General features: G+C 45.3%; 1 protein-coding gene across 4 annotated transcripts in view; it reads right to left on the bottom strand.

Annotated features, from left to right (window-relative positions):
* Positions 1-23,909, bottom strand: part of FMR1NB (FMR1 neighbor) — a 114,121-nt gene that overhangs the window by 75,898 nt on the left and 14,314 nt on the right. For 2 of the 4 annotated variants that reach the window (XM_075941074.1, XM_075941076.1), the window contains 2 exons: positions 21,076-21,218; positions 20,368-20,548 (listed from right to left, as the gene is read on the bottom strand). In XM_075941074.1, the coding sequence (XP_075797189.1) occupies positions 20,490-20,548; positions 21,076-21,218 (202 nt within the window). In that variant the 3' untranslated portion in view covers positions 20,368-20,489. Of the gene's footprint in view, positions 1-1,533; positions 1,740-20,367; positions 20,549-21,075; positions 21,219-23,909 lie in introns of those variants that run through there. The other 2 variants (XR_012906947.1, XR_012906948.1) reach the window with 1 other exon arrangement.

Below are 23,909 nucleotides of genomic sequence, written 5' to 3'. Positions count from 1 at the left end.
TCTGCCTCAGGCTGAATTGTTTTGGAAAAAATTGAGATGAAAAGAGTCTGCAGTTTTCAAGAACAAGGCTAGGGAGTAATACATCGTAACACATTATTTTGCCCACATTAAAAAATGCTGGAGATCTTTTTTTCTCAAAAAGCTCTAGCATCTCCATTTATAGACTTGAAATTTGGTGGAAGGGTGGCTTTTATGTCAGGGAGCACCTTTGTTCACCATGTGAAAATCTACCCAAATTTGGCCAAGTTATAAGCCTTTATTTAAAACTCCCCTCCCTCATAGTTTCCACATGCTCGGTTGAAATTAGACAGAGTTTTACAGCTTAATTCCCTGAAGATTCTTTGTACAAAGGATTCCTGAGTCTCACCATTACTCTGCTGACAGCAAGCAGGTGTTACTCTGTGGCAAAATGCTCCATCCATCTCTAGTCCTGGTCAAAATAGAGGATGATAACCTGCTACTGGCATCAGGTATTCCATTAGCAGAAGTGGCAGACATGTCTATAGTGGATCTAATGGTTCCAACACCACAGATGACTCATGTGCATGTCAGTATGAAGTCACATCATGAAATGTCTGATTTTCCAGGGTTTTTTTATACCTAGGAAATTACACCTCAAAATTACATTAAAAGAACATCATTAGGGTTGCAAAATCAAGCATTTGAAGTTAAGAGATACCAGAAGTAAGTTTGCGTATGCAACTTTCATTCAGCCCCATTGTGTGTCTGCGTTGTGACACAGTCTTTAATGTCACAATCACAGCTTATTTTTTTTCCAATTATGTAGTTTTTGTGGGTGTATTATATAGTAAGTGGAGACCAAGCTTTACTCATGGCTAAAACTGCACAGATACTGCAAATAATTGGTTGTAGATGTCTCACAATTTGTTTGCATTCCCAAATAAGGGAGTTATATCAATATCTGAGTATTACATTTGCACCCACAATTAACTGTAAGTGCAAGAATATGGGTACAATTATTGACAGGCACAAAATGATGATGAAAGTTTTGTGTCGAGTCTAAAGGACTGATGTTTAGACTCCAGCCACCTCCTGAGAGCACACACATTTGCACACACTCTTTTACATCACTAATGCCCGGCAAAGTTCTTTTACGGGTGTTGCTACTATAACAGGATGTGCCAAGATGAATGTGCACAAGAGCAACCTGAAAAAGACATGTGTATGTGTATACACTGGCTTGAATCCTCAGCTGAACAAAGCTGACTGACACCCGGTCGAGTGCCAGCCCTAGGTGAAAATATTGGCTATGTTGCTTTCATTCCATATGTACATAATTAATTCAGGGCCCTTGTGAAAGTGCCCCTCGGTGTTCTGCTAGGGTTGGCCAGGTTTTAAATAACGATTTGCCACTGCTTTGGAGCCCCCTACTGGAATGTGAGGAAGGCCAAAATACAGACAGAAGGCCTGCAGCAGCTGGGAGGAAAGGCAATTTCACTGAACTAACAGCTGTGAGTGGCGCAGAGAATTTACTTTTCTCTGATTTTATTTTATGTGACTTTATCCACTTACCTTTATTGAATACGTTTATTTTACTTTGATTGTATTGTCTCCTTGTGGGAGGGAGGGAGGGAATTCCAAGTGCCCACACGGTAAGACCGTACATCCATGTCTCAGATACTCATGAAAACGAAAGATGCAGCCTCAGATTTCTTGCTTCCAAGGAGAGAAGGGTGTTCTTCTTGAGGGATAAATGTTCGCAGCAAGGACCAGTTAGTCTGTAATAACATTAGCAACATAGATTAACTGACAACAGTGATAACCCCAGTCCATTGTTAACATACACCGCACATAAAAACATTGCACATTTAGGAGTCAGAACACTGAGCACACTGCTGTGAGAGAATGCATTGGCTCCTTGTGTGCTGTCAACACCGTCCCACTTACTACCTGCTGACAAGGGAGTAGCAGCTGTAACACTGTGACACAGAAGTGTCAAGATCACTGAAATTAATACTAGCAGGCATAGTGTTTAGCTGGTTGACTCAGGTGTGTGTTACAAGATCAGGGGAGTCAGACAGTATGGCTGGTATTATTTACCATCAAAGAGAAGATGGGTTTATTTGGTAAGGTCTCAGGCTTTTCCATCAGTATATATCCTTCGCTCGCCTTTCATCTTACAATCTCAATTTCCTTTACAAAATGCACCTGTTATTTTCCCCAGTTTTACAGATGGGGAAGAACGCAAGCAAGCTAAGTTAGGTGTTCAACCGGGGAAAGTCGCTGAGTTAGGAATACACCTGATTCTTGATTCCCATTTCTCCAGCTATAACCGTTATGCAGACTGGTCCTCCCAAAACAAAACCATTCTAAGAATAGTCACACACCTGTGGCTATTTAATGCTGCTTCACAGTTGTCACACTGCTGGATGACATGACCTCTCAGCCTGTCACTGCAAGGCGGGGGGTAGATCCCACAGCATCCTGTGCCAAAACCACGTGACTCTTTTGCTATAGTGAAAGTGAGATGCTTCGGTGTCCATGATCAGGTTTATCACATAGCTGAGGAGTTCCAATTCTGCTGAGGTGAGGACAGTAATAGCCATATCTACTCTCCCGTTCTTTACAACACTTTTACCTACCAGCTTGTTATGGCTTCCTTGAGCAAATGACAAGGTGGTCTGTCTGGATGTGACTAAATGAGACACACTGTTCAAATAGTTTTAAAAAAATAAAATGACATTACTTAATCTGATGTATCAAATTCCTTGGGCATTCATGGGCCAGTAAGTATACAGCAATAATAGACCACTACTAAATCGCTCTTACTCTTATGCAGAATTATCCCTAGGCATACACAAAGTACACAGCTGCATAGGCACCCAAAAATTTGGGGCACCAAATTTTTGGGAGCCTCCATGACTACTAATATGGCTGAGGATATGCCTCTGTTGGTTTCTCTCTGGCTCCTGCCTATAGCTCCTGTCCCCTGCCTGCTGACCGGCTTCTCCCCGTCTTCTTCTCTGACCCTCACATGTTCCTCTTGGCCAGCAGCAGCAGGTTAGTGATACCTCTCTGCTGCCAGACACGCACACGGCTTTTTTTCTACAGCAAATGATAGAACAGTGGGATATTTTAAAAAGAAAAAAATGCCAAAGCTGCTGACTGTCCCAGACAGACAGGACGAGGCACCTGTGATAAGGATGAGGCCTTATCTTAGCATGTGTTTATGTTCAACGCACCAGAAAAGTCCTGTTTTGGTTTTAACTATCTCTCCTATGGACAAAAGAATCGGAGGCTGTCAGTTATTGTACATTCATGCTACCTGAGCATCTTGCTTTTTTGCTCAAGTTTTGATGCACAAGCAATATCAACATCTGTTTCAAGGATCTCTGCTGGAATTGCAGCTTCATGCAGCCAAATTGCCTATGCTTCCACTGAGGAAACGGCTATTTATTTTATGCCGCCATCTGGGCTCTAAATAGTATGTTTTGTCATTTAGTGGTCTTGTTTTCAAAGCTTATTTTTAAGTATAAAATTTGATGCCTTCATAAGTAATTTCTTCTGTAAATGGCATATGGGTTTTTTTTTTTATAATCAAACTCATGAATAAATGTTCCAGAAGTGGTTTGCAATGTCGGAGTCAAGTCATAAATATTTTGGAACTAAATTCAGCTCTCCCCCCTCCTACCCAATTGCAGTAGCTTGGATGTTTCACATTTACACTTTGTTGAAAAGCAATTTAAACTCTAGAGAGGCCATTTATAGTTGCCTACAGACTTGTGGTGGGAACAGTTCCATAAAGAGAAGAGGAAGCAAAAGTGTAAGCGTTCCAGAATATGTGATGGGAATGATGGCCATGGACTAGACTGAACCCAGGATCTCTGAGGCTAAAAAAAAATAAGAACATGAGCCTCTTGAGCTAAAGAGACAGGCTCATTTGTACCCCAACAGTAGCAGACTCCAGCTTTTTTGTGTGGTTGAGCCACAAGAGAAGAAAAGTGGTGGATCACACAATGTTAGCTTGGGTTCCACTACAAAACACAGATACCTTCTCCACCAGCATGACATTTTTGCTCACCAAATCAAATCTGTTCAGCAACTGGCTTCCAAAAATGCTATGCCGCAGAGTCTGGAAGCACCAGTAATGCTTCCAGGCCATTTACAGATGGCGGGAAGTGCAAAGTCACAAATAAGAAGGGTGAAATTGTCCTGGTCCCTTCGTGGTTACACTCACAATATGTCATACAACTGGCAGCAGCGGCACAAGCAGCCAACCTCGGCATCCTCAAACCCCTCCCCGCTTTTCCCCCACTGAGTTCCCAAACCCTTGTGCGTGTGACGGGAAGTGCTCCATCTCCTCACAACCCTGCCCTGCCCCCCCCTTTCCCTATCTCCTGTCTGTGTACGCGTGGGGAATGGGTCTGTCCTCAATCCGCTCTCCATCTCCATGGTCAGGTGCATTCCCTCTCTCCACCCTGCTGCAGTCCCTTAAGGAGGCTCACTTGCTCCCCCCTCTCACCCGCTCAGGTGGGGCTCATTCTCTTCCCACATTTCCCTGCTCAGTCGGTAACTCTCTGGGGAAGAGGAGTCCAGTCAGGGATCAGCCAGTTGCTGTACAGGTCAACTCCTCTCTGCTGAATTTGGGATGGGACAGGGAGCTGGTGAGAACAGAAGCTTTTCCTGCCTCACCTCCTCCCACCTAGAGCCAGTGACAGACAGGAAGAGCTGTGGTAACCTTGTTCTGGCTCCACTTCCCTACCACTGCCTGTTCCCTGCTGTTATGGGCCTCCATTGTAGAGGGCCATAAAGGGACACATTGTCCCCAAACAATTATTTTGCTTTTTACCTCAATTTCCCAGAAGGGTGAGCCTCCCTCAGCGTTGCCCAAAGCCCAATGATATAAGGGGCCTGGGAGTCCAGCTCTGGCCACCGCATCTGCTACTGTGGCAGCTGGACTCCCAGGCTCCTTTGTATCACCAGGCCTTGGGTCAATTGCCCCTTTACCCTGCCCTGCCAGCAGGCCTGTGTCCCCTCACTGACAAGCTGTGCTCAGTTCAGCCCCTTCCTGACTCTGCTCTTCCCCCTTGTTCACTCCACTAAATCTGCATCACCTTCTTCTCCTGCTGATGTGCAGCCCCCTACACCTAGCACTCCCTTTCTGGCCTCCACATCCTTCCTCATAACACACTTTTTTCCATGGACGCCTGAAACCCTGATCTGCCCTCCAACAATCATTTGAAAACCCCCGTCCTCTGGAACCGACGACGCTAGGAGGCCAAAAATAACCTTCCAGGCACTTTGCTTCCTGCTGCTTCAGCTTTGGCTGTTCAGACAACGTTCCTCAGAGCAGGGACGTGCTCTTTCATCCATGTCGGTAACGCATCAAGCGTATGGCATCAGGGCATCTGACTCCAAAAAATGTGAGGCCACTGTATATAAAAAAAACCAATCTCTAACGCGTTAACAGCACCAGAGCCCTCAGGCAGTAGCAGCTGCTGCCTCCTCTAGAGCTGGAAACAGGTGGCATCTACTAGGACCATCCTTAGGATTTATGGGGTCCTCCGCAGTATTATTAAACTGGTGCCCCTATGCACCATGGCAGCTGGGGTCGGGGTGGTGGAGGGGAAGGATTTTTTAGTGTTGTGATTTTATAATCTTCAGCAACACACTAATGGGATATTTTTCAATTACATTTTGCACTAAGGTCCTGTCGAGTGACACAGTAAATTCAAACACTGAGAGGATAAACCTGGGCTTGGCAAATGTCTGTGAAATGGCTTTGTTACCACATGAACGGCTCTCTCACAGGTTCAGTGTGCTGCTAATAGCTCTGGCGGGCTCTCTCAGTTTTACCTTTTTCGTTTAGCTCCTCTCCAGAGGAAACAGAGCCACAGAGCAGGAATAGAGGCAGGTGAGTGGACACCGAGACCCAGTGGTGCCCTCAGATTTTCAGATGCCCTATACCGCTGCATATTCTGTGTATGTTTTGGCTTCCATCTTTGTCCCTCCATCCTTTATTTCAATTTCCATTCCCTTCACCATCTCTCAAACAACACCCACCTGCAACCCGGTTAGGCTATGTCTAAGATACTTTCGAAAAAGCCTCTTTTGAAAAAGAGCGTCTAGACTACAACCAGCACTTTGGAAAAAGCAAGCCGCTTTTCCGAAAGAGAGCACTCAGGCAGTCCGGATGCTCTCTTTTGAAAAAGCATAGTTTGTATTACATAATGCCTTTTTTCGAAAGAGCACTTTCGAAAAAAAGCATTCTCCCCTGTAAAACAAGGTTTTCTGCAGTTGAAAAAACTGCTGCATTCTTTCGAAAGTAAATCGAAAGAACGTGGCAGTAGTCTAGACCCAGGGGAAGTTTTTTTTAGAAAAAAGGCCACTTTTTTTGAAAAAACCCTGTTGTCTAGACACACCCTTAGGCTATGTCTAGACTTGCGGTTTCTTGCACGAGAAATATGCAAATTACGCTAAGCGTGGAATATTGCTGAGCCTCATTTGCATATCTAATGAGCCACCATTTTGGCAGAAGAGGCTTTTGCGCCAGAAGGAGCTGTCTACACTGCCCCTTCTTGCGCAAGAAAAACCCTCTTGTGCAATGCCGTTCTTCCTGAAAATAATTAGCATAGCAGCATTGTGCAAGAGGGTTTTTCTTGTGTAAGAAGGGGCAGTGTAGACAGCTCCTTCTGGTGCAAGAGCCTCTTCTGTCAAAATGGCATCTCATTAGGTATGCAAATGAGGCATGGCAATATTCCACACTTAGCCTCATTTGCATATTTCTGGTGCAAGAAGCCGCAAGTGTAGACATAGCCTTAGTGTGAGGGGCGGGGAGTGAGGGGAAGGAACCACTATGAACTTTCAGTGCTGTAATAACTAGGTCATGGCCTGGTAGTGCATTGACAGCCTGGCATGGAGAGGCCTGTATGATCCCTGCCGGCATATCTCCAGACTCAAGCATGAGCCATTAGTCCTTGTTTCATTTTCTCAAAAACTAAATTCACTCTGTAATGTCAAAAATTCCAAGTAAAAAAAAAAAAAAGAATGGGACAGCAAAAGATTGGGTTCTTCGCTATTAATCGCTTAGGTAATGGAAGCAGGATCAGACAGGCCTCTCCATGAGGAAAACAAGGTTTCATTATTGATTTCCGTTTATAAAGCACGCTGACAAGGTAAGGTGCCATAGAAGGGTTAAGGATTGTTATGATCCACCATTAAGGTGCTGTAGCTTCAGTAGGCCCGATAACGTGGCTGGCTGTGAATTTGCTTCCACAGTCTTTTATGGGAGATAAAAAGAAGGGACTCATATACCCAACTCATCAGAGACAGCCAATGACCACAAGAAAACATTATGCCCAGGATATCTACCTGTGGGCAAGTCCCTTGCTTCCTAGAAAGATATTATTAAACGACGGAAGACTGCATTAAAGTAACTGTAAGTGTCCTGACTTAGGCCCATACAAAGGAAATTCTGTGTTACAAATTAACCCAGCTATATACTCTTGCACTCTAGTTTTAAATGACACCAGCTGATATGTGGAAATCCCATGTACCATGTGTACTGTAAATACGTTGGCACAATATGGAGAATTAAAGATGGAGTTTCAGAGCCAACTCTGAATTTTCATGTTTGTGTGGTCCTAACAGATGCTTAATATATCTCTAAATAACCATTGTGGTTTACTTTCATTTTTTTTTAACTGAATATAAGAAAAAAAAGGAGGGCTTTTTTGTTGTTGTTAAATGTAGACTTTTATTAAAGTAATAGAACATGAGAATTGCTACAACAGATCAAAGAAACTCCTTTGGGATTACGCTGTGCATTCTTTACTATGCATATTGTTTAACCAATAGACCATAACAGCTCATTTGGAGCTAGCAGGTCTATTGTGTAAATATCTGGTTAGGGGCTGTTTAACGGGTGTTATTGACGCTCTAGACCATAATGGCTGTTTTGGAGCTGTTAGTCTCTTTCATTTTCATCTGTTAAGTCCTGTCAATTTTGAAGGCACTTTATGGGCCCAGTAGACTGCTTGAGGCTACAGTTTAGGGGTGGTGTGGGCATTGCGTAATATGAGGATCTGTGACATCCTAGACCATAAAGAACAAGACACGAGTATATTTTGAACGATAATAGTCAGGGGACCAGATTTTCAGAGTGAATAGCCAAGATGCCAGCCACATATCTAGGGGACAATGAAAAGAGATGCAAGGGGTTAGGATGGGGAGGGAGAAAAGGAGGGAGTCCTTGTAAATGCGCCACTGAATTCATCTGAAACATCAGCAGAAAGCACCAGGAGAGAGTTAATCGTCTCTGCCTGTGAGGACCAAAACCTGCCTTTCGAGCTTGGGAAGTTCTACCACTCTCCCATTATGAAGGCATATAAAATACCCCCATGGGTAGGATGTAAGAGGAAAATAATTAGGCAGGTCCCTGACTCTATGCACAAGTGGGGAATACCCACTTTGGTGACACTCCCCCTCCCTTTTTCTGTAGGCTCACCCACTGCCTCATGAAAATAAGCCTACTTTTGCATAGTACTGCATACCCTTCTCCCCCATTGAGTTCCCCGATACTCATTCAGCCCTGTTGTCAGGAAGAGTCCAGCTCCCCATTGGACAAACTTCTGTAATGCGTTCAGCACTCACCTCATGCAAGCACTCCTGTTTGGCCGAATGCGGGTTCCTGCACAAACTCAGTTTTTAAAAGCCTTGTGGCTACTTAGGCTGTCACACTCTTTTGTGTAATCACAAACCCCTTTAAGGGTACACCTCTAACAGAGACCCTTTCCATTGCAGAGTGTCTCTCTGATTCTAGTCTCTCAAACTGTTTCCCGGCTAGGTAGGAGAGTGGTGCCTCCGAGGCTTCTCCTTCTGGAGACAATGGCCTGCCCAGCTCACCCCAGTGAGCTGTCCTTGGTTCTGCCACTCAGCCCCTTTCATCTTCTCCTTTCCTGGTCTGGGCTACAACTGAGCTGCTACTAGTCCTGTAGCTTCTTTTCTAGGTCTCCCTGGCCCTTGATTGGCCAGTTTCCTCCTAGCCACTCTAGCCTCCTGGAGGACTTCTCTATGGCCCTTTTGGCCTCAGGGCCTAGCTCCATTACAGGCCTCAATTGTTTCCCTACAGAGCAGCCAAATTGCTAACCCTTGCTATGCAGTAACAACCGTGTGTGGATTTTCCCCCAAAACATGTTTTGTGTGTCCAAAAAGGCTGTGATATCCCAAGTTTAAGGATAGCCTGGAGAAATGAGAATGTGGGACACATGGCAAAGGATGATCGATATGGCACATTTTGAAAGTCATTGCTCTGAGGCAGGAAGAAGTTCCCACAGCTGGGATTGTAGCCTTACAATTCTACCAGCAGGACCGGGGGCTTGACTGGCATACTGCATCTGTTTCCAAGAGCTTGTGGTCATTGAGATAAATGCTGAGAAACATCAAGTGCATAGACTGCTGAAAATATAATTCCCTTCCCCCGTCATTCAAAATTTTGCTAAGGTGATAGGAAAAGTGACTTCATGGAGTGACAGTGGGGGAGGAAAGGACAGTTGCCTGTTATTGGCATCATGGTAAAATATTGCAAAATGCACCAAAGCTCCCAAAATTACTGTATTCCTAACAGAGTCAGATAAGACCAGAGTTTGTATGGTATGATGTTCTGTGATCAAAACCAGTTTGTAGCTCTCATCTTACACTTCCTGATACAGTTCTGCAAAATTCTATCCCTCACTTTCCGGGGGTGCAACACACATACACACACAAAATGATTTTGTTGCAGGGAGAAGGGGTCTTGAGTTCTTCCTCAAACAGAGGAAGGTGATCCTCCCCCAGGCAAGTAGCTAGCCCTTTCAAGGTAAGACCTTAAAACTGATGATTTCAAAAGTTTTTCCTCCTGCCATGCTGTTCTGCTCCTGCATTCCCGTGGTGCAGACAGATGAAGCTGTAAGCCTGCTTGCCTCCCTGCATCTAATCTTGATAGCGCTCAGCAGCAGGGAAGGTGGGCAAATGTTCGCTAGCAGTTGCTGGCAAAGAAGCGCAGCTTGATCCAAACTGGATGACGCCACTGTGTGTGTAAAACAACCATTTGAGCAACTGCTAGTGAGGGGGGGGGGAGAGGGGATTTTGAGTTGCTTTTAACCTTTTGCTAGCAAACTGGCTCCAGTGGCCAGCTGTGACTACATCCCTGGTGTCCACCGGTCAACAGCTAGGAACAGTCAGCTCTGTCCAGGGAAACTGGCAGCTACACCTGCATTCCCGGAAGGGGTGGAGCCTCAAGCGGAAGGGGCAGGGTTGGGGCTAGGCAGCCCTTGGAGTGTGTCACACCAGTCCCCCCTCGAGCTCTTGGAGTCACCCAGAGCATGCTCCAGAGGCAATTGAGAGAGCCTGGGGCTTTACTGCGGTAGCATGGGGGAGTAGTGGGAGCAGTAGCCAGCCCTGGGCCTTTTAGAAATGCTGGGCCCTGAGGCAATTGCCCCCTTTACCATCTTCTCCTTCCCTATTGAATGTGACCGTAACAAATCAGCAGAGTTCTGCATCACTCTGCATGCCCATTAAATATCCCCTGGCGTTTTCTGCTAAGAGTAAGGATTTCTCCCTGCGCCACCCTTTCCCTCTTTATTGTTGAACAGCCGGCCAATTAATTGATGCGCCCCACCCCAGAAATCACTGCATTTCTGCAGGCACAACAGTCATTTTCACAGCACCTCAGGAACTTGCACATCGAAGAACCAATCCTTTGATGGACATGCAGATGACATGTACCTGCACTGATAACTCCATGACACCTCCAATTAGGAGATCATCTTACTTCAGCCCTGAGACAGGATGCTCTGTGCCTTTAAAGGCCCCCTGGGTCTTGGGCCGACCTGCCCTGTCATGAAGTGAGGCCCCTTTAAGAATTAGGTTTGGGCCTGGAAGAGGACATGATGAGACACAGGTGGGAAGGGTTCCCAGGGCTGCCCAAACAACACCTGATTCCTATCAAGGTGGAAAGACCTCAAGTTGAGGAGGGGAGTGGCAGAAAGCTGCTTGTAACAGAGTGTTGCTGTCTATAGGGCCTGTCTCTGGGAAGAAGCTTCTAGAAGTAGGGCAATTGACCTAAGGACGCCATGTTGGATTTATAACGAATGAATTTATTCTGGGGTTTGCAAAGGATAGTTGGTGCCCAAAGTGCCCTGAATGGATAATGGCTGTGGGGTTTAATCCTTTTTGGGCTGAGGCGCCAGAGCAGCAGCTGTCCTCCAGCGACATGGTCTCCGTGCCTCTGGGATCTCCAGCCTCTACAGCTCCTGAGGATTCTGACCTCTTTTGGGTGTCTGCAGATAGCTGAGCGTCTGCTGGAGCCCCAATTCTGCCAAAATCCAGGCAGTGCCCAAGTAAGCCTGCAGCTCTTTGGCAGCTCACCCTGACTAAACTGGGTTGCTCGCTTTTGTACTAATACTCCAGTTGGAGCATACCCAGCAGGGAAAACAGGGCACGGCTTTCTCTGCCCAATATACAGATAACCCCTCCTTGTCCAGTGCGGGGCAAGTACACCCTGTCCCAGGGATGTTCAGGCAATCGAGTTTCACCTGCACAAATAATCAGGAAAAGCTTATTTTAGGTTTGCACACTTACATTCTTTCAATGTAAGTACTTGGAACCCACTCTGTCAGCTTCATTTAGCATGGACACTCTAAGGCTGTCTCTAGACTAGCCAGTTTTTCTGGAAAATCAGCCACTTTTCCAGAAAAACTTGCCAGCTGTCTACACTGGCCGCTTGAATTTCCGCAAAATCACTGACTTCCTACTGTAAGAAATCAGTGCTTTTGCGGAAATACTATGCTGCTCCCGTTCGGGCAAAAGTCCCTTTTCTGCAAAACTTTTGCGTGAAAGGGCCAGTGTAGACAGCTCAGATTTGTTTTGTGCAAAAAAGCCCCTATCGCAAAAATGGCGATCAGGGCTTTTTTGCACAAAAAGCGCATCTAGATTGGCCACGGACGCTTTTCCGCAAAAAGTGCTTTTGCGGAAAAGTGCTCGTGCCAATCTAGATGCTCTTTTCTGAAAATGCTTTTAACTGAAAACTTTTCCGTTAAAAGCATTTCCGGAAAATCATGCCAGTCTAGACGTAGCCTAATTGACTATTTTTTCCCATTTTTTTTCTCCTTTCCTTCTCCCCCGCCCCCAACCACCTCCCTGTCTCTGCTATTTGTTTGGAACCTGGACTCCTTAAACTCCATTCATCTGAAGAAGTGTACCCACAAAAGTTCATGACATCTTCTTTTTTGGCTAGTCCCTAAGGTGCTGCAGGACCATTCGTTGTATTTTTAAAGTTTTTTTTTCAGTTACAGACTAACATGGCTACCCCTCTGAAACTTTTGACTTTTTTGTATGAACAGTCACAAAAAGGAACGTGATTGTACGTTATGCTCGCCCAATCAGAGAATAGAAGCAACAGTGTGTGACTTAAGTAACCCATCACAACCATGCAACACAGCATTTCTCCTAAACGGTGAGTCATAAAATTAATTAAAAAATGGGGAAAGTTTAATCCGACTAATAACCTTGAGACACCTGGAATCTTTTTTAAAAAATGCAAATTCAAATAAATTCTAATGAATTATGGTTTGTGCTCTAGTTAATAAAAATGAAGGCCCATATGCTGAGAAAGGAAAAACAATTGCAACAGGCTCGGTATTGGTTTTTTAGATAAGCCATAAGACCATAAATATGGCCAGACCGGGTCAGACCAAAGGTCCATCTAGCCCAGTATCCTGTCAGCTGACAGTGGCCATTACCAGATGCCCCAGAGGGAGGGAACACAACAGGTAATCCTCACGTGTTCCCTCCCCTGTCACCCACCTCCAGACAAACAGAGGCTAGGGACACCATTCCTACCCATCCTGGCTCCATGAAGCTATCTAGCACTTTTTTGAACACTGTTAAAGTCCTAAGCATTCACCACACCCTTTGGCAAGAAGTTCCACAGGTCAACTGTGCACTGAGTGAAGAAAAACTTCCTTTTGTTTGTTTTAAACATGCTGCCTACTAATTTCATTTGGTGACCCCTAGGTCTTATATTGTGGGAATAAATAAATAACTATTCCTTATTCACTTTTTCCACACCAGTCATGATTTTAATAGACCTCTATCATATCCCCTCTTAGTCTCTTCTTTTCTAAGCTGAGAAGTCCAAGTCTTTTTCATTTCTCTGCATATGGGACCCATTCCAAACCCCTAATCATTTTTGTTGCCCTTTTCTGATCCTTGTCAGAGCTACAGGAACTTAGCACTTTGCCATATTTGGCATTTTACAAATGACAATCCAGTTATATCTGTAAAAATGTCTCTTTGAAATAATATTATCTTCTTTTAGCAGATATGTCTTTGCTTTGGTAGTTAAATTTAAAAAGCTGCTTCTAACAGCCACAAAAAACACACCAACAAATCTATTTACATATTCAGATAAGTTAACTTAACTCTGAGTCCGTATACAATATTAAAGGACAATTCTGATATCAGGGACTGGGGAGGACTGAAACATGACATATCAGAAGGGTTGCTGCATTGGTCTGTATCCACAAAAACCAAGAGTCCCGTGGTGCCTTAAAGACTAACAGATTTATCTGGGCATCAGCTTTCATGGGAAAAACCCCCACTTTGTCAGATGAAACAATGTGGGGTTTTGCCCCCAAAAGCTGATGCCCAAATAAACTTTAGTCTTTAAGGCGCCACAGGACTCCTGCCTGAAATGTGAACATGTCATGTTGGATCAAACTACGAGTCAATTTCTAGTCTCCAATTTAGTACACAAGGCTAGATCCTGGCTGTTTTTTTTAAACCTTATTTTGTCACAGATTGTCAATGTACTAGCACACAGTACAGTTCAGTTAGACACAACCGCATTTAGGAAGAGAGCCTGTGAGATCAACTGAAGCACATCTGGTAAAGGAGGACAATGTTACTCAATTAGCCTTTTACCTCTCCATCCTGCCACAGTCCTCCAATCTCCACATGGACCCTAAGAATACCCATATTTTTTCACTTTTCCCGAAGCAAAGGGCAGGATGACAGTCTGCTCACTGTAACCAAGAAGAGCTCAGCGTGCCTGCCTTTAGAAATTAATACTGTTCTCAAACCTGCCAGGGAGGTTTTTGTAGAGGAATATTATGCATTTTCTTCCCACAGGGGGGTAAGCCTCCCACCTCTGCATTGCTTCCAGTTTGTGCCAGCAAAGGATCAAAGGACAGATAGCATTTCAACCATGTATCCATTGCATGGCAACATGATGGAAATAATTACTTTATTGTGTCTTTATGCTGTGCCACTAATTATGTTCTCTCTTATTTGCGATTTCTGAATTCACGTGCAATCCAGTTAGGTGAAATAAATCAAGCAACGCATCCTTTTCTCAGTTTTGTCAACCTCAAGTTTTCAAAGAAAAAAAAAATCAGGCCCCAAACATCATGAGCCTGTTTTTAATAAGTGAGTCTTTCTTCGCCTTTGAGGTTTTGTGCCTTTTTGGTTCATGTCTTCCAGGGTTTCTCTGCAAATCTGAGAGCAGTGTGTTAGTCTCCAGTTCTTAAAAATGAAATAAATGCTCATGACCCCCAGATCTGAGCTTTTAAGAAAAGTACCAAATAGTGTGAGAGTTGGTATCATTGTTTATATTAGAAAATCGTAACTTAACTTTGCTTTAAACATTCCTTTTTAGCAAACTGCTTGTAAAACCTTTACAATTTTCTGCATTAACATTAAAAAAAGAGAGGTGTTTGAGTCAACTTGCTTACTATCAAGTAGGCAGCTGGCTTAGCTGTATATTTTCATAAGCTTTGTGAAGAGGAGGAGGAAACATGACTGAGAAAGGTGTTGGTTTGGTGTGGTTCACCGACGTAGAACAGACAGCAGACTTGAAGCCACAAACAGACATTTCCATGTCTTCTAAAGCCTTGTCATCATAGGCTGTATGGTATTTTTGTGTTTGCGCTGAGTGACCATTGCTCTCTTGCACCATTTCTGCCTTCTTTGTGACTTGAAATCAGTGGAAAATGTAAAGATCAATAGTATTTTTTTTTTAAAAAGCAGCAGCAGCAACTGCATCAGACCCATCAGAAGTATAGCCTCAGAGAAAATGTTTTCCTACAGTGCCATCTCGTGGCTCTTGAGTATTCTAACATCTGAGGTATTTTCTAATGCCTGTACATTTACTTAGGCCAGGTCTACAACAAAGGGGAAGGCTGAATTAAAATAAGCCACTCCAGCTACATTAATTATCAATGTCCCTTAATTCGAGTTTCCCTGCTGTCCCCAGACCAGGAGGCTAATGGATGCAAAGTACCAGTGCTTACCAGGGCGCATTCTGCGTTCGCTTGTGGCAGCTTCAGTGTTCCCTGGAGTGAAGACATGGCCTCAGTTGAAGCTCTGTTTTTGAAGGTGACAGCAAGGGTGCATCTACCCAGCAGGGCTTAACTTGAAATGAGCGACGCAAATTGAGCTACGTCAATTGTGCAGTTTATTTCAAAATAGCTTATTTTGAAATTGGGAGAGTCTACACAGCACTAATTTCAAAACAAAGCACTCTTCCTCTGACTTCCCTTACTCCTTGTACAATGAGGGTTACAGGAGTCGGAGTAAGAAGTCCTCCAGCTTGACAGTATTTTAAAATAACTGTCTGAGTGTAGACACACACTATGTTATTTGGAAATAACACTAGTTATTTCGAAATGTTGCTGTGTAGACGTACCCCAAGATTGGATTTGGGGAACTGTGAACGCAGTGTTTTACAGTTTCCATTACATTCCACCACAGATGTATGTATGGGAGGGAGTGTGGGGGGGGGGGGAGAAGGTGTATGTTGGGGGGTTGGTGAAAACTTTTCTAAACAGTATACATGCTCTTCTTTGAGGACATGGAGCATAAGACAGGATCTGCCTCATGCAGAATGACTCGTGTTGTTAGGAATAGTTCTTTGTGGAGCCAGGGATACCAAGATGGCTTTGGTCATGTGCACAGAAATGGCCCTTGCAAAACAGAGGTGTAAATTTTTGAATGGTTAGCGAATGAGGGTGAACAATTTTTGTGACATATAGCAACCGAACTAAGTATTTCTCTATATGAGATTGCACACAGAACAGGTACCATCATTGTCATGGCTGTGAATGAATCTTCTGTAATGTGACATTCAAGTGACAGTCCTGACCACGGATAATAAGGACACAGATATCATGACATTTTTATTCTGGTGGTCATCATCTGATTGCATTTTAACATATCAAAAAGCACAATGCTGGTGCTGGATAGCTATTGATCCAATGTGGTCAGATATCTTCACACTATTCACAGTCAACCTGTGGAACTCCTTGCTAGAGGATACTGTGAAGGCCTGGTCATTAATGGGGTTCAAAAATAGCTAGATAAATTCATGGTCCATCAATGGTTATGCCAGGATAGGCAGCAATGGTGCCCCTAGCTTCTGTTTGTCGTAAGTTGGGAATGGGTGACAGGGGAGGGATCACTTGATGGTTCCCTGTTCTGTTCATTCCCTCTGGGACACCTGGCATTGGCCACTGTTGGAAGACAGGATACTGGACTAGATGGACCTTTAAGTCTGACCCAGTATAGCCATTTTTATGTTTGAGGCTGGAGCAGTGCACCCTTTCCGTAGGGGCTGGGATGCTGTGGCAGTGTGCCCTCCCCATGCTCCGGGGCCAGGGAGACAGGGCGCCTCTCTCTGCCCTGGGGCGGCTCTCATGGGGGGTTGGAGGCTTGGCTCCTGTGGGAGGCGTGGCCTTGGGCAGAAGTGGGGGGAGGGAGGGCTGGCAGCTTGCCTCTCCCAGCCTTACACTCACCCACCACCCATGCTGAAGGGTCCCCCTTTGATCTAAATGTAACTCCCCCTGGTAGTAAGGATGATGCTGATAGGAAGAAAGCATTGAGACCTAAACAAGGGAACAGTTTGGAGGAGCATGTAAGCTCAAGGCATTTCTACAAGCGTGTCGCTATTTAGTAGAAGTTGCCACTTGCCCACATTACAAAGTGAAGTTGCGAACAAGTGAAAAAAAAAAATCTTCCAAGCAGATGTGGAGCTTGTGAGATATTGATGTCACTTAAGCATGGCCAAGTCCCGTTGCCCACATATCGTAGGGTTGCCAGGCATCCGGTATTTTCGGCTCCTGTCCGGTAAAAAAATTCAGAGAATACCGGACACCTAAGATGTCTGGTATTTTCTGAATTTTTCCCTAGCCAGGAGGCGAAAATGCCGGGTACCTGGCAACCCAGAAACACTCAGTACCCGGTCTCCCCCAACCCACCGAACCATCTCTGGCCCCCAATACCCCCCGCCCTCATGCTTACCTGGTACCCCAAGGCTGCTGGCACAAAATGGCTGCTGGCCAAAAGACCTAGGAGAAGCAATGCTCAACCGTTCCCCTGTTCCTATCCCTGCTGTTAAAGGGGACATGCTGTTTTAATAATGTTTTATTTTAAAATTTTTTGGCTTAAGTTCATGGAGTTTTTTTTTTTTTTGCTTAACAGCTTTGGTCCTCTCCGGTTTTTCCCCTTCAACAGAGTATTTTCCTGGTGGTTTTTTTTGGGGGGGAGGGCGGGGTTGGTATTTTTGTTTCAACCATCTGGCAACCCTACACATGAGGCATTTGAGAGCAAAGCAGTTTGAATACACATTCCCTTGTATATCTTCAGGAATCATTGATCTCTCCTATAAATTCACAAGACTAAAATATGAACTGTTAGAAAAGTCACTGTAAATCAAGGGTGGGCAATAATTTTTCCCCAGGGGCCACTTCAAAAATTTTCGAAGTAGCCCCAGGACACCCCAGAAGGGGCATGGCATAAACAGGAAGGGGCGGGGCCTAAATGGAAAGGGGAGGGGCTCCCCCACCCCCCAGAGCATGATTGGTCTGGGGTGGGGAAGCTTCTTTGCCCCCACTTTCCACCAGGTACCCATGCTCTGGAAGAAGCTTGGCACACTCCCCCACCCCCAGGCCAATCAGGCCCTGGGGGTAAGGAAAACCTCCTCCTGCCCTGCAAGGAGCACGTGGCACTTTGACATGCCACAGGCTCTATGCAGGGCCGGGGCAGGGCAAAGGAAGCTTCATGCAGCTCCCCCACCCCCATGCCCTGATTGGCCTGGGGGTGGGGGAGCGTGCAAAGCCTCCTCTGCTCTTCCCCCACCCTGTGAGCAGCGCATGGTGCTTCAAAGTGCCACATGCTCCTGTCAGGGCGGGAGGAGGCTTCCCTTGCCCGTAGGCCCTGACTGGCCTGGGGGCGGGGGAGCAGCAGGGCCTCTGTGGGATGGATCCACCCGGATCTGGCCCTTTTGTCAACCCCTGCTGGAAACTGTACTTGGATAAAAGTCCGAGGTAGTCAGCCAGTGCATAGGGAAAATGGGGAATCTTCAACAGCTAAAAGTAAGCAGGCATCCCGTAACTGAAAAAGGTGGCGAGAGCCTGACAAATCTAAGAGCCATAAGAATATTAAAAATGGCCACACTGGGTCAGACTAATGCTCCCTCCAGCCCATTATTCTGGCTTCCCACAGTGACCTAAGCCAGATGCTTCTGAGAGAAGGAACAGAATAGGGCAATTAACAAGGGATCCATCCTCTGCCATCCAGTCCCAACTTCTGGCAGTCAGAGGTTTAGAGCCAAAATGTAAAGCAACAGGATTGGCTTCTTTCTGGAGCTAGATACAGAAGAGAACAGTAAAAGTGACAGAGTGGATTAAAAGGGTCTGAAGAGACAGATGCCTTTGTGGGGGGATCAAAACTGACTAGGGGATTTAGCCACGCCACTTCTCATTTCAATGAAAGTTGTCTGGCTCAATTCCCTATGTGGATTTGAAAATTCCAGCTCGGATGTTTATGGCTCGTCAAGATGGGTGAAGCTTGTAAAGCAATGAGGGAATATTTTCACCTTGGTTGAGATGAGACAGCAGGAGCAAGAGAAAGGACGCAGACAATGTGCCCTTCACAAGTTCCCTGTCCCTCACCAATGTGACAATTCCACAAGTTCGGCTGTCACATCTTTTCCTTGCACTCCTAGTCAATGCACTCTACTTCAGACTATAATCAGACCAGGGAGAATATAAGCACATTTCCATTCCTTGTAGCGTCTCCAGTGGCCTACGGTTTTTTTGCTTACATGCATTTTGGTCTGGTGCTGCCAGACACAGTGACTGCAGCTTGTTTGCTGTTAAAGTTGTTTCATCAGCGTGTCTCTTGTTGTCAAGACGTTACATGATACTGAAAGCAGCTGTACTGTCAATGATATGTAAGCAAAGGGAATTTATTACTCTTCAAATCAAAATCATGATGCACCAAATGAAGGCCTAACTTTTTCCAAAGTGGAGCTCTCTATCCTATAATAATGAGAAGCCACCAGGGTATATTTGATCTGTCACATGCATATTTCCGCAATGACAGTGCCCCGAAGTTCACAGGCAAGGAAATTCTTCATTTTACTCTACCTGCATTTTGCCAAACATCACAATGGAAATCGCATCTAGCCCCAGCAAATGGAGTCAGCTCCAAACTGAAAACAAGGGTTCAGTTACTGTCATTCCCCGGCGCAACATCAAACGCATCGCCGGCTCCTTTGTTTGCAAAACTGATACCTAAAGCGGTTCTGACAAAGGTCCCGCCGTGGTTGCAATATCAAGTTCTAAAGGGCCTGCATAGAGATGGGCGTAATCAGCAGCAAGGTCACTGATTACACTGCCAGTGCATTGCAGCAGGCTACTTCCCCTTACCCTAAGCCAGTGGTTTTCAAACCAGGGGTTGCAACCCAGAGTTGGGTGGTGGAATGTCAGGCACTCGTTGCTGCAGGGTGACCAGTGGGGGTGCTACAGCAGCTACCTGCCTGTCCTAACACCACAGACTGTGCTGAACCCCAGAAGCAGCCAACTGCAGGATCGGCTCCTGGGGCAGGGAGGAGGAAGAAGAGCGCACCGGGCTCCATGCACTGCCCCTGCCCTGAGCACTAGCTCTGCACTCCCATTGGCTGGGAACCTGCAACTGACTGCTTCTGGGGCACAGCCTGGTCTGTGGTGCAAGGAGAAGCAAGAAGCTGCCTTAGCACCCCCACTGCATCGCTGACTAGGAGCCACTTGAGGTAAACTCCTCCTGTCCCCGCTTGGACCCCCCCCCCAAGCCGGAGCCCCCTCCTACAACATAAACTCTCCTCTTCAGCCCCACCCCAGAGCCCACATTCCAGGCAAATGATGTGGGGTTGTGGGCATCAATGATTTTCTTCAACTGGGTCATGAGCACAACCAAGCCCTTCTCTTGCTCTAAGTGCGGAGAAGAGGAAGCTGCCGACTAATCTGGGTGGCTCTAGCTCTTATCATTTAGGAGGAGTTCTTGAACAAATGGACTTGCAGACAGGCACAGATGGACTCGCAGACAGACAGATGCACATATACAAACACATATATAAGAGTACGAATTCCTGCTGCAAAGCTCAGCAGCAATAATCGCAGATTATTGAGACTGCACGTTTGAAACCAAACAACTCAACCCGTTTCCTGATATACTCAGGTTGCACTGGCCTCCTTGTCCTGCCCAGGCTGGTCTGGATCAGCTGGTCTTTGTTCTGTAAAGGAAAAAGAAATAGCAAAACATAGTGTAAAGGCAGAGTTAGGGGAGTGTTTAAAATGTCCTCAGTGCAAGATAGGGTGGCAGGCTCTGACCCTCGGTGATCCTACAGAGAGCACAGAGCTAAGTCCTGCCCATCGTTCTCCATCCTGGGGTGCCAGGGTAAGATGTCTCAGCCCTTCGCAATGAATCCTCACCTCCTGTCATCAGGTTAACCAGACTCTTTGGTTGGTTCCTCCGTGCACCCAACACAGTTTTTGCAGAGTTGGGGCTGACTGGGAGGAATAGAGGCTCTTCTCGGGAAGAGGAAAGGATTTTTCCTTCTGACCATGCAGATCTTCTGATTCACCCAGGCCAAAAAATCGGGGTGATACCGAATAAACGGGCCCTGTTGACATGGTTTATTCGTCTGGACTCGGCTAGCTGCCAATCTTTATTACCATTCAGGTAAAGAATAGGCATTATGGCAACAATGCTAACCAGAACAATGTACAGTTTAGATTAACCTTTAAAGCAGATTGCTACCTTTCTTCTTGCGCTTGCGGTCCTTAGCATCTTCTCTAAGTATATCCAGCAAATAGGCACCGATGGTTTTACGCCTATCTGTTTGCTTCTGTTTGACTTGCTCTACTTCTTTGTTTGTTCTTAGCAAAGGATTGACACACTGACTGCAACACAGGAAAACGACAGCTGAAATGGGATGCTATGAATCCACAGGAGGAAAGACTGCAAAGACCCAGGGTGAAATCTTGTCTGGAAAAACTCCCATTGACTTGCATAGCGCTGGGATTTTAGCCCTAGTAGTTAAAGAAGTTTCAAGCTAGGAAAAGCAGCTGGACAAAGTCTTTGCCATCTCTGAGGGTTTCTTCCAAAGATTTCTCTGCTTTTCCACTAGACGTTCCTTACCCCATCCAAATCTTGTCTAAAATCCCTTTGCATCAACCACTTTGGTTATATCATATCATCTTTGAACTAGAGATGGTCATATTTATTTTGCATAACTTTGAACTATCTAGAACAATGTGAGTTCAGAAGTTCCACTCACATTTATTGGCTTCATGTTTTACTAAGGAGAGACTGACTAGTGGAAGAAAGAAGAAAAAAAACTTAAGTGAAAATGTACATACCATAGATCAGATCCTGGGTCCCATTAAAGCAGCTTTATATAGAGAATAAAACAGTTGTCTCTATTTAAATCTAGGGTACGTCCACACCTTGAATACTACATGCAGGTGTGGACACCTTATATCAAAAAAGGTATCTTGGCATCAGAAAAGGGCAACAAAAATGATTAGGGGCATGGGAACAGCTGTCATATGAGGAGAGATTAATAAAACTGGGACTTTTAAGCTTGGAAAGAGGCCAGTACATGCAGATATAATACAGGTCTGTAAAATGATGGTTGGTGTGTAGAAAGTGGATAATGAAGAGTTATTTTCTCCTTCCCATAACACAAAAACTAGGGCTCACCAAATGAAATTAACAGTTGGCTGGTTTAAAACAAACAAAAGGAAGCACTTCCTCATGCAATGCACAGTCAACTTGTGGAACTCCTTGCCAGAAGATGTTGTGCAATCCAAGAGTACAAAAGGATTTTAAAAAAACCTAGATAAATTCATGGGGGATAGGCCCATCAATGGCCATTAGCTAGGATTGGCAGGGATTGTGTCCCTAGCTTCTGTGTAAAAAACTGGGGATGGGTGACAGGGGATGAATCTAAGCCTGCTGAAAGGGGTGGGATGGGAATAGAGATATTAGATAGTAGATAATAGAATAGTTGACTAACCACATGAATTTTTAGCAGTTAGTTGACTATTCTATAGTTCTCCTGCTTCGCTCACTCTTGCTGCCTCTGATACAGAGGCAGCAAGGTGTCTGGGGGGGGGGGAGAAAGATGAGAAATCGAGAAGATTAACCGATAAGTCTAGGCTTATCTGTTAATCATCTATTTGACTACTTTTTCATATCCCTAAGTGAAAAAGAAGGCAGTTACCCCACGGCCCGGTGATTCAAGGGGTGTGGACAGTGCTAAAGGATGGGGGGAGCATGCTGTGCTCTGGGCAGCGCTGAAGGTTGTCTGTAGGCCAACATGGCATGAGCTGGGCAGTGCAGAGGGCTGGATGTCCTTGGCTCCTCCCCTTCCACTCTCAACTCTGCTCCTTCCAGGAGCACCCACCATCTTGCCCAGGAGTATGGGGGCTGTTAGGTACCTTGGATGGATCACTTGATGATTCCCTGTTTTGTTCACTCCCTCTGGGGAATCTGGCATTGGCCACTGTTGGAAGACGGGATACTGGGCTAGATGGACCTTTGGTCTGAACACATATGGCCCTTCTTATATTTATGTTCTAATTAAGTGACCAGCTGAAATCCCCCTTGTGTAGGTCATGTAGCCAAAGAAATGACCACGGAATTGTACTCTAACAGACCCTGCTTGCTGGAATGACCCCCAAGAGGCTGTGGTAGTAGTGAAACTTAGATTAGCCCTGAGGATCTGGGACTTTAGTGTTAGCCTGGTATTTTGGGATTCTTCTATCCAAAATCCTCAGGATAGCCTCCCCTCTTAGTTAACATTACTTTCATTTGATCATCCTTGGAAAAACATGGATATTCTCAGGGGAAAAGAGATTCTCAACGTGGAGCTACTTTTGAGAATCCCCAAAAGTGTTCATGAGGTTTGCAAAAATGTATGAATTCCGAAACTCCTCCTTCTTGGTCTTGGAAAGGAGGCTCAGCCATAACCAGTGTGAATCAATTATTTTAGTAGGGCAATAAAGGCCAGCAAGTTTCTTCATGGCTACAACCCACCAAACACTATCTTCTAGCACCCCTTTAGGAATTTTGAAGCATGCAATGCTTGTTAGCAGTGACTTTATTGTAAAGATTTATCCCAGAAGGACTCAAGTATCCTATTGGTCAAGAGCACCCTTGTATTTTTAAAGTATCTGCTTAGTAACTCATCTTTCCCACTGATCCTGGTTGGAGGTGGGATGGATAAGCCAGAAGATGAAACATCAGGACTACAAAAGACAAAAGCACAGATACCCTGGTAAGAAGAACTAGCATGCAAGGAAAGGGTAAATGATGTGAAATGGGGATGCAAATATATATTAAAAAAAAGCCCAGGGACGGGAGAACAGAATGGAGAAAACAAAAACAAAGTAGGAAAAAAAACCGTAACTGTGTCCTGTGTAGCTCAAATTTCCCACGTGAGAGAAGGCAGAGCACACAGACCATAAGAATGGCCATAGTGGGTCAGACCAAAGGATCTAGCCCAGGATCCTGTCTGCCAACAGTGGCCAATACCAGATGTCCTAGAGGGAGGGATCACAACAGGTAAACCTCAAGTGATCCCTCCC

The sequence above is a fragment of the Pelodiscus sinensis genome, chromosome 13 (genome assembly GCF_049634645.1).
Source record: "Pelodiscus sinensis isolate JC-2024 chromosome 13, ASM4963464v1, whole genome shotgun sequence".
In the NCBI taxonomy this organism is placed as follows: domain Eukaryota; kingdom Metazoa; phylum Chordata; order Testudines; family Trionychidae; genus Pelodiscus; species Pelodiscus sinensis.
The sequence above is the reverse complement of the archived record's forward strand: the minus strand, read 5'-3'. Positions and strand labels throughout refer to the sequence as shown.